Raw genomic sequence first — 11,831 nt, forward strand, 5'->3', positions numbered from 1 at the left:
TTGTAAGGAATGTGGGTTTATAAAGATTAGATGAAAAGACTTTAAGGTAAACTTAAGAAAACAGTAGCTTATGGCATCTACTAAAAAAAAAGTAACTGCTTTCCTATGTTTCCTTTTTCACACAGGCACATTTGTAATACACTTCTTTAGGTACATGTTAATATATTCATACAATAAAAATACAAATTTTTCTACCTTTTTCTTAAACATAATAAAAGTATGTTTAATTTAATGAAATATGACTACTGATCACACTTGTTCTTTCTAATAATAATAATAAGTGAGCACACTTGCTGTTTAATTTTTAATAACTTTTCTAATTAGAAATTAGTTGGGCTGCATTTTCAGACATAAATGAGAAGTCAGAATGATGCTTAGGACTAAAATGCTAAAGCCAAGAAGTAAACACACTATACTAGGCACTAGCTTTAGATGGAAAATCATTGATCACAGATATGTTTGGTGCCTTTTGATATATGATTTAAAGACAGATAAGATCACTCAATCACAGAGTGAAGAATTCTTACTGCAATGTAAATAATTCAAATAAATAATCTTGATACATACAAATGAATCATGAGCTTATTTGAAACTACAAACGCAAAATCACACATATTTAAAAGATAATAATAAAATATGCTTACACAAGCTTTTTTCATAAATAAATCTCCATCGAGAGGAAGAAACAAAAGGTTTCAACAATTAAGAATGCTAGATAAAAGTGTGATGCTTACACATCCAATTCAACTTTCATAAATCAGTTCCTACCTAAATGCAATGTGAAAATTTTAAAAAAATTGCAACAAAATGTTAACTTAAACATTCAGATAAATAAATCACATTTTACAAAATATTCTGAATAATATCAAAATAAAGAAAAAAATTCTTACCAAAAGTAATTTCCCAACTGTATCAATACTATTTTTATGGAAAATATAAGGTGAACCAATGACATCAGTTAGAAACTCAGAATTGACTGTCTGTGGAAATCTTTTATTCATAACTTGCAACAAGTGATAAAAATGTAAACTATCTCTTAATTTATCCTTTAAAATAATTTCATTTTTAATAACAATCCATAATGATTTTTTAAAAGTATTCTCATCCACCTGAAAGCATACAAATGAATTACATATCACTTTAACAAATTAAAACATTAAAATTTTTACATAAATTGCAAAAAAAGTAGGCCATCTAAACAATTCTAAACTGGTACACATGGTTGCACCCAAAAGCTAATTCCTAGTTTCACAATTTTGCCATTTGTTTCCATTGCTTGTATTTAGTAATCACACAAAAGAAAAATCAAATACATTTATAGACCTTTATAAAATGTGTCAGCAAAATTTCAAAACTATATTACTTAAATTTTTGGAGTTGCATATTTGTTAAAGTGTAATTTTAACTGATTTTTTTAGTTAGTAAAATGTTACAAAATGATATCAAGCACAGAGTTAGCTCTGGGGTCATTCCTTTTCTTGTGTTTAGAAACACTTTAATGCTAACCATTTTTTAAAGTCATCCATTTACATAACCATTCTTTTTCTTTTGTTAGTTTTAATATGGTCAATAATATTATTTAAACATTGTTTTTCTGTTTGCTGATTACTGATTTTCAATAATATGCAGCCACACAAAAAAGAGATATGCATATTGGCCTTTTATCAAAAATATTTTTATTTTATTTTGAATTAGGTCATACGTATCATTGTGATTAACACAATTATGCTCATCCATGTTACATATGGCCTGTCAAGAAAGATATAGATGCACTCTCTAATATACTTAATTCTTTTTTTTCAATCTAAACAGTATGACAAAAATCATGAGTTAATTGTATAAAACAAACACAACTGGTCATTTGATGTGTGTATGTGTGTGTGTATATAAACTGAAATTCAACTACCAAAACACAGTAACATATAAGTAAGTAAACTTAAAAAACTAACACCAATAATAGACTTTAGGATTAGCAGGATTGTGAATCCTGCTAATCCTAAAGAATATTAGATGAGCAGGATTGTGCATAATCAGTTTGTATACAATTCTGTAATTACATTAATTACTTATTAAAAAATTATTGATTTAAGTTTTTATAATAATATTATTTTTGATGTAATTATAGAATCGTATACCAACTGACATTGCGGGATCCCATGAAAGTCGATCATTGGTGCTATTTGTCACTGAATTTTGGTGGTTAAATTTCAATTAACATTGAATTTAATTAGCACAGTAGTCATCAATATGTTGAATTACAAGTGACCTAATGGACCAATACAAAATTCTCACAATGGGTCTGCAGGAGATAAGGAACACCGACCAGGACGCAATGGAATCTCAAATATATAGGCTCTACAAAGGTATACCTGGGAAGAGAGTGATGAAAAATGCCTCACAGTTTGGAACGGTTTTTAGTCAGCCTCCAAATAATAGACTCCAAACAAGAATTCAAGTCATAATCCCCAAGAATCTCAACACTTGCCCTAAAAGCATCTAATAAAATCTAAACTATAATAAACGCCCAGGTACCCACTAATAATAAAAATAACTCTCCAAAAGACCATAAAGAAACAGAAAATCTCTAGGATCTACTCAACCTGACTACAAATAAAATCCAAAAGACCATGTTAAACAATTAATCAGAGACTTCAATGCTCAGCTAGTCAGAGAAAGAAGATAACGTGACACCATCAGAAATTGGCCCGCCCAAAAGAAAACAAACAAAAATGGACAGACTCATCGATGTCTGTAGAAACCAAAACCTAATCTTGAAATCCACATATTTCAAGAAGAAACCTGAAAACATTCCAACTACACTAAAGGTGAATGGTAACTAGATCATGTCTTCATGGACAAACACCACTACAAGGAGATATGCAATGTAAAAGTCCTCCAAGGAGTAGACTTAGGCTCAGATCACTATGTAGTCAAAATTAGAATTAAATTTTTACTCCACAAAGAAAGCAACAAAATCAAGCCCCTAAAATTAAAAGAAAAATGGATACCCAACTAATCAAGAATGAAAATTACAAAAATGCAACCAAAAAAAATAACAATCACGGATAAACAATGATCTAGTAAACAACCTTAAACAAATAGCAGAAGAATTACTCCCAATAAAATCCCATAAAAACATTAATGATAGAACAGCGAATGCAATGAAACAGTGGAAAAAAGACATCAAGCATGGCTACTTCCCTAATCCTAAAAATCAGAAACATCCTTCCAAAATCTAGTAAAACAAAGGAAAGAAACCACCTGAACCCTAAGGAGAATAAAAACACAACACCATAAAGATACACTGAAGTCAGCAGAAGAAGAATTCAATAAAACACAGTCAATAGACTACCACAAAACCTAAAAAAATCAGCTCCAAAAATACAAACCACCAACACTACTAATAAAGAATGAAAATAGTAAACTGGCCTATAAAAAAAGACAACGCAGAAATCCTAGCTAAATATTTTAACAAACTCCTAAATTGCGAAGATCCAACAGAACTCCTAAACTTCAACACCAACACCCCAATAACAACAAAACGAGAAAACATCAACAATAAAAGAAGTCTATGAAGCACTGGGTAAGATGAAGAATTAAAAAGCAGCAACAGAAGACCAGACTTTTGTAGAGATCTGGAAACATGCAGGAAGATCAGCAAAAATTGCCCTTCAACTGCTTGTCAACATCTGGATCAAAGAAGATCTACCAGAATACTGGATGACAGCCCTCATCCATCTGCTACATAAAAAAGGGGACAAAACAGACGCAACACACAGTTGCAGGAGAATCTCACTCCTAGAAACAATATACAAAATTCTTTCAAGAATCATCCACAACAGGATCAGTTCACAACTCGAGAAAGAACTAGGAGAATACCAGGGAGGTTTCAGGCCTTGGAGTTGTCCAGACCAGATGAGTTCCAAGCTAATAATGGATTACAACAGGAAAAGAAACAGAAATATGGTGATAACACTTGTAGATTTCAAGAAAGCTTATGACTGCATCCAAAGAGAATCCCTACTAAAAATTCTAATACACCTTGGAGTACGTACCAAATTAATAAACATGATAAAACTGACCCTCACAAGTACTAAGTCGAAGGTAAAATTCAGAGGTGAGCTCTTGGCACCATTTGAGATCAAAACAGGACTGCACCAAGGCAATGGGCTCTCACCACTATTATTCAATTGTGCTCTAGAAATGGTAATGAGGGAATGGCTCAAGAAATGCCCCCCCAAAAGTAAATATAGACCGAAAAATCAAAACAAACTGTCTTGGTTTCACAGATAACTTGGCACTGCTAGCAAATGACATCAACAAAGCTAAGTCACAAATATTAGAACTTCTTCAAAACATTGCTTAGAATTGGCCTCAAAATATCATTCGAAAAGACAGAAATTATGCCCCTAAAACCAACACGATTAAAAGAAGTAAACATAAACGGTAACAAAATTAGAATAGTATTCAAATTTAAATACTTCTGAGAAATAATAATAACCTAAATGAATAAACCTTGATCTAAATAAGAAGAAAAGAAACAAACTAGCCAAAGCTCAAAAATTAACCCGGTACAGTTACAATAAAAAATGCCTATCAATAAACGCAAAATTAAAACACTACACAGTTATAAAACCAGAAGCCACTTATGCAGCAGAAACACTCTTCCACCTGAACGAACAATCAAAGACAGACTCCAGAAAATCAAAAGAATAGGAAGAACCTGCATCAATAAAAAGTACCAGAAAGATGGGCAGTGGACTGTGCCCGACAAAGTCATGTACAAAGAGTTAGAACCCACCACTGATATCATGCGTAAGAGGAGACTAGGATTCTTTGGACATATTATGAGGATCCAAGATTCAAGACTTCCGAAACAGCTAGTACAGTACAATCTCAACACAAAAAACAGAAAGCCAAGATGCAGATAGATCAGAGAAATAAGAAAGGATCTGAAGGAAATTAGCCTTACACCAGAAAAAAAACACAGATAAAACTAAAAAAGAAAATCAAGAACAGAAATACTCACTTCACACTCACAAGAAAAAACACACAACATGAACATTTTCAACACTAGAAAGGGCACAAAGATTGGAATGTATGAAAAAGTACTGGGAGGACTGCAAGGCTCAAAGAGACTTGGATAATGGACTGACTAAGTGTGATACTATGCAGTCATAAAAGATAATAATGGTTTCTGTGAGTCTGTTACTCTTTCATGCAAAAATTACGTAACTGATTGAGATGAAGTTTTGCATGAAGATAGCTTTATATCTGGGTAGAATACAGGACTATTGCCATTTCAAATGTTTCACTGTTTTAAGATGTTGGCAATTTTAATGGTTTGTGATAATCAGATTTCATTATTTGCCGATACTATTGCTAAACCTTACTAGTTGCTTGATACAACTTTACTATTGCTAAACCTTTGATCACATTGAATTAAGAGACCACTTACAGTATTTGAAATTAAATTTTCATCAAAAAAAGGTTAATTTGTCTTTTTCGATATCTCAGTTATACAGAAAAGAAGCTTTAAAGGTGTAACAGTGTACGGTGTGGTGACTCAACCAACACAGTCACTTTACTGTGTGTGCCATGCCTTGACTGGCTGCATCTGCCTTTAGTTATTTGACTACAAAAACATAAAATAAAAAAAGGAATATAAAACTACAAACAACGTCTCACAGTCATGACTATTCTGAAACCACATACTCAAAGTTTTGAGTTCTGTGCTGACCAAACTGTTGCTCTGAAGAAATTACAATACACTGATAGTTTTTATAAACTTAACAAACTTTAACTGTAATTTATCAGTATTATTCTCACAAGCATGAAGAAGATAATGAACACATCAGGGATCCAGTAGGGATAGACAGGAAGAGTGAGCGAAGCAAGCACTGATCAGTATGAACTTTTACTACAATTTTTTTTTTCCACTACACTTTATGCATGAAAACAGAAAAATAATAAAACCACAAGCAAATAGTTACAGAGTACACAGTCAATAATTATACAACAGCTTGGCAAGATTACACTTCTCATTTAATGTTTTTTATTGTAAAAGCATTAAATAGTTACCTCCTTCCTTGCAATTTGTCCAGGAAATAACAGAATTATTTGAGATTCATACTAAAAATTCTTATGAAAAATATTTATCTTACCTAAAATTTCAATAATGGACACGCTAGGTATTTTTTTATTTTTACTCTATAAAACACTGTTAGAAATGCTTGTTTTATAGTGTTTCATAAGAAGTCTTTATTTGTTAGTTAAAGTTAATTATCCGTTCTTTTTTTTATTTAATTATTTATTTACTTAGGATTTTATATATTACTTCCTCAGTATCTACTGATGATGACTGCTTAACAATTAAAATGACCTTCTAGTATTGGATTTTGGGAAAAAATTTTTGTAAATTATTTTTAAGAATTTTCTTTTGCCAAGTCAATTTATCTTTTTCTATATTAGAACATTTTTAAATGGTAGCATCTCGACCTTTCATCCAGAGGTCCCAGATTCAAATCACAGTCTGGCATGGCATTTTTTACACGGTATAAATTTCCATAAGGGCTACTGACCACAGCAGTCGATGCCTGGCATCTTAAAAAAAGACCATATAAATAAAATAGAACAGGCTTACCTTTCCTATTAAATCTGTCAGAAAGGTATGAACAGCTAACTTCAAATAAGACTTCTTAGTACTAATAATAATCATTTGATGAATAATCTTTTGTAATTCTTCATGTGTTGCTTCCAAAATTTTTCCAGAATGAATTAAGGCTCCATAAGCTAAAATCTGACCTTTGTATACATCTCCTTCTTCCTATTAACAGAAACTCATTGGATTAAACAAAACTATAATAAATTCATGATAAACCCACACTTTTGTGTTGAAAAGTTTTCTACTTTTTTCTTTTTTCCACCATAATAGGTGCACGTTACACAAAATAAATCTGAAATCCATACAATAAACCATCGTTTTATGATCATAAGTAATATTCTGCGTGCCAGTCATTTAATTGAAGAACTTTTTCACAGTGCCAGCAGCTTTAAATTTAGTTTACAGCTTTGTAAAAAAAAAAACAAAAAAAAAAAAACAATAACAGTTAGAGGCACAATACCTGCATAAATTAAATTTTAAACCTGCATTTTTAAATTCATATAATACTTAACACTTTAACTGGAGACATACATTTGTAAGTAATAAATAAAAAGTACACTTTGACAAATTGAAAAATAATTTCGTAATATTTTGGAATCCCATGCACAAAGGACCTTGGACGATCATCTACATTAGTTTTAAATTTCTCATCACACCTTTCTTTATACAATTAGCGAAAAATTATGTCATCATCAACAGTTTCATTCTCCATAATTGTCGTAGTGGACAATAAAATAGCACTTCTATCAGCTGTACAATAAAATGTTTGTTTGGTCAAGTTTGCATAATTAACACTATTCTCTAGCAGCATATATGTACACAACTAGTACTGAATGCTATGTTTTAGACCATGATGGCTAATGATAATAATTTAAAATTTATCAACAAACTGTATAATAAAAATCTGTTTAGTACTTACTTCAGTTTTCAGTAACCTTTTCAAACGTCCTTATGGCTGGTAGTGCTGTTTTTACATTATCATCAGATTTACATTACCATCAGTTGACATTATTACAGCTAGTGTTTTAAAATTAGCCAAACAAGTATTAAGAATGTAGATTTTTTTGTCTTCAGTCAAATGACTGAAAACAAAAAAAAAACTGATTAGTAAAATTTTTCCCATTATTTAAATTAACCTTGAATGGGTATGATTACATTATTATATAAGTTAACCTTGAATGGGTATGATTACATTATTACATAAGTATGCATTTGAAATATTTACTGATCTGAAGTTTTATCTCCTTACTACTAAAAATACACCTTTACACATTCCAATTCTCCACAGAATAGAATTAAACCAGCTGTTCTCACAACATAAATAAACTCTAAAACTGATTTTACAGAAACTAATAAGTCAAATTTATTACAACCCTAAGTGGAATTTATGCTGTCACAGAAGTCACAGCCACTCTTGCTAAATAAGTTTTTCTTTTTCACTGAAGATGAAAAAAAAACAAGACAGGATATCAGTTATGTATGTTATAATGCATAACTATGGTAATTAGATGTTCTAGAATTAGTCACAAGTCACTCTAAAAATATATACCTGTCCTTAAGACTAATAAGCATCCCACACCAGGCTTACTCTGAACAATAAGGAGTGAAGTAATTTCCAGTAATCTTTTTTACTGAACCAACTACACACTGCATACTTAGCATGCTGAGCCCAATGAAATGCAAGTAACAGACCTAAGAGTTACCTACCTTCATCTCCAGAGGGTGTTCCCGTATAATGAACATCTTTACTCCCATAACGCTCATTCTTACTGGTGCCTCTTGTATCTGAAATATTCTGCAAATACCACAACCATAAGAAAGACTGGGACAGATAGGAGAACAACTAAAAACCACAAAATTTGCAACAAATCTTTTAATACTTTGAAGTAGCTTTAATCCGTTTCATCGAGTTGACAAGGTTTTTGTGATTTACACAATCAGAATGAGATTAAAATAAATTTAAAGAACAAAAATTACAGAAAATACACTTTGAAACAACTTTCACAGGCAACATTTCTCAAAATTTTTATTTAGAACAAATCAGAATTGATTTGACTAACAGTCTGACTAATGATCAGAAAACAAACTATAACAAATAGAGGCTATCAACTAGTTTATATAATTATATCAAAGTCTTTAATACTAAAATAACTGTTATTAAAGTAATATTAAATGAACTTACGCCTTTAGAAGTAAAACTTTGTAATTCTTTATCAATAGCATGAAAACACATCTGAAGTGTAACTGTTGATGAAGAGAACATTTTTGTTAAACCCACAAGGGTGACAAAAAATCCTTTTCTTGCATTGGATCTTGGTGCACCAAGCCCTCTTATAACACGAGCAACACCCAGTTGTAACTCTTTACATCCTTCTGTACTAGATTCCTGAAAAAAAGAGATTAATAACAAAAATCATATTTAAAGATATCAGACACAGTAGAATTTAACAATTTAATTCAATGGAGGCTAAGCAATTAAAAAAATAGCAAAACAAAATAAAATTAATATTTATGTCATTTATGTTCCTCTGTTATGTTTTTGTCCTAGATTTCTAACACCATTACTTTTACCTGATACGACAGCAATTACATCTTTTTAAAAAATGTTAAGACTTCTATCTGGATTTTAGTAACGACTAATCTTCAGAATGATTTCATGAAAAACCTTTCTACAAGGAGCTATTTTCTAATTAAAAGATATATTTTAAATAATAAAAAAATAAAATAAAAACAATTTCTTCTTTTACTTACTGTAATCTCAGGTACATATCATACTAATAAAAAATGGTCCTCACTTCCAAAAGTTTAACACGAAGAAGAATCCTCATTCCTTGCTCTTAATATTTCTAGATTATCTTCCTCAAAATGTCACATGATTTGCTATTAACCTCTCTGAAGATGATACATAATACATTATCTACATCAACTGATAATTAATTAATATGGCTAGAGAATTCTGTGTTAGCAGTTACTTAACAATTTCAAACATACACCTTAAACTGTATAAACAGTTCAAGGAAATAGGAGACAAGAGTTCTTCAATGAGGACATTGTCAAGCTTGTCACCAGCCCCCAGAAATGCTTGGATGTCAATGGGAATTATGTTGAACAATAGTTTAAGGCAAATAATCATAAAACAAGCATTCTGAGTTGTAATACTGTTATCTGGTTTATGACAAAATATCATTCTTATTTAAAATGAGATTTTTGTACTTTATTTATTCCATAAACTTTTAATACATTAAGGATCATGTTATAAAATTATCACATTATTACAATATGGATCTCCAACAATATAAATAATATTTAATATACAGGATATATTCACTGTTTTTGCAGTCTATATTCAAAAAGTCTATATTAATCAAATCATCCTTTACAAAGTGAGTTTACCAAATAAAACAAAGATAGATAAATACATTAAAAAAAGGTCATAATTTAACATAAGATAAAATTTAGGTAAAAAATTAAATTTAGTTTCTTGAAACCGATTACAACAAAATTACAAGTGACAAATAATTATAAAATCATACATAAATCCTTTTATTAAAACCAAGCAGCAAATCACACAGAAAAATTAATACTAATGTTTTTAGGAAAACCTAGTGCTTTGTACAATGTATAATTTTTAAAATAACCAATTCATTCTTCATGTAACCGAACTAAATATATAACAAACTCATTCTTCTCTGTACTTAACTAACATACTTTTACTTTTTGTTTTCTTAGCAAATAATAGTAAGACTGTTACTTCAAAATACAGTCTAGATAAAAAATGTTTTAAACATAAAGCATCGGCTATGTCTGAAACGTGCTAATACGGTTTCTGGCCAAGTGAAAGACAATCATTTTAAAAAAAGAATAATTCTATGCGCTTGAATTTAAACCAAAATTCTCCCAATATCCATTCAGTTTCATAATGTTTTTAAAACATAGATACAATGCAACAATTCACAGAATTAAAAAAATATATATAGCTAAGGTACAAAAGGAACGCCGGTGAAATTGGTCAATTTAAGGTTACGTCAAATTATATTAATTATACCTTGACGAAACAGCAAACCGCAAAACGAACAAAGGAGGAACTTAAATAATGAAATTCCATATATGCAACGAAATTAAACATCGGAAAAATCATTAATTCAACAATCTTTCTTCACAACAGCAAGTTTTTCCAATCGGCACACAATTACCATGTGTTAAACATAACCTTTATTGAGCATTAAAAAACAAATACCTGTTGTTTCAAACGAAAATGATTCAGTATCTCAATACTAGAATTAATCTGCAGTTTTTCAGGACCTTGTCTTAATGTACCAAACGAATCCAACACACTTTTAGATTTCATAATTTTGAAACTTCAACAACAATCACAATTAACACAAACATAAGCACATGTCGTACAGTAAAGACTAAAGCGTACTATAAGTGTAGCCAACACACAATAACATCAATTATTCGTTCGTTTGTAAGGAACGGTATTCTAGCTTATGTACTAACTACTTATTCTGTTATGTGGGATTAATATACTATTTTGGTAATAATGTTGCATATATACGATATTTAGGTAGTTAGTAAAATACAACTGTATTAAAAATTTGCAAAAAGTCATTGTGCGAGATGCGATACCATATATAACCGTCAAATAATATTGAAATGACGTAATATAACATTTAATGATATATTTCATCAATAAACACGATAAGTAAGGAAAGAGACGATAATTTTCGAGTTATTATTAAACAATATGTAAAAGTTTAGCCAATATTTATAAAAAAAAAATTAATAATAATAAAACAGTTTATTTGTTATTTGGACTCTTTATCATGTAACACATATTTACAACTTCAATAATACTCTTCATGTTAATAATAAACAAAACTTACATAACGCATGAAAAATTAAATAATTACGGATAAACGTTTTATGAATCATCAAACTTCTTTAAGGAACAGCAACTTTAGAAAAAAGTGATTCATGTAATTAAATGTCCGAATAAATAGCAACAACAGTAATGGCATACAAATTTACTAATGTTAGTTATGATATATCTTTATAATAAAGCTTTTGTTGATCATTGGTTCGTATAATAATATATTTATGGATTTTCGGCTCATTTTACTGAAACGTTTCAGTACATTTGTACTTCCAGAAAGAACGATTAGCT

General features: G+C 30.1%; 1 protein-coding gene across 1 annotated transcript in view; it reads right to left on the minus strand.

Moving 5' to 3' along the window:
• The window catches only part of Mybbp1A (MYB binding protein 1a), a 60,010-nt gene extending 48,800 nt beyond the window's left edge, over nt 1-11,210 (minus strand). The window contains exons 1-4 of the mRNA XM_075363401.1: nt 10,902-11,210; nt 8,847-9,050; nt 6,644-6,826; nt 891-1,109 (exon numbers count right to left, since the gene is read on the minus strand). Coding sequence (XP_075219516.1) covers nt 891-1,109; nt 6,644-6,826; nt 8,847-9,050; nt 10,902-11,012 — 717 coding nt within the window. The 5' untranslated portion in view covers nt 11,013-11,210. The remainder of the gene's footprint in view (nt 1-890; nt 1,110-6,643; nt 6,827-8,846; nt 9,051-10,901) is intronic.
• Nucleotides 11,211-11,831: the final 621 nt, after the last annotated feature.

Source organism: Lycorma delicatula, chromosome 4 (genome assembly GCF_047948215.1).
Source record: "Lycorma delicatula isolate Av1 chromosome 4, ASM4794821v1, whole genome shotgun sequence".
Classification (NCBI taxonomy): Eukaryota; Metazoa; Arthropoda; class Insecta; order Hemiptera; family Fulgoridae; genus Lycorma; species Lycorma delicatula.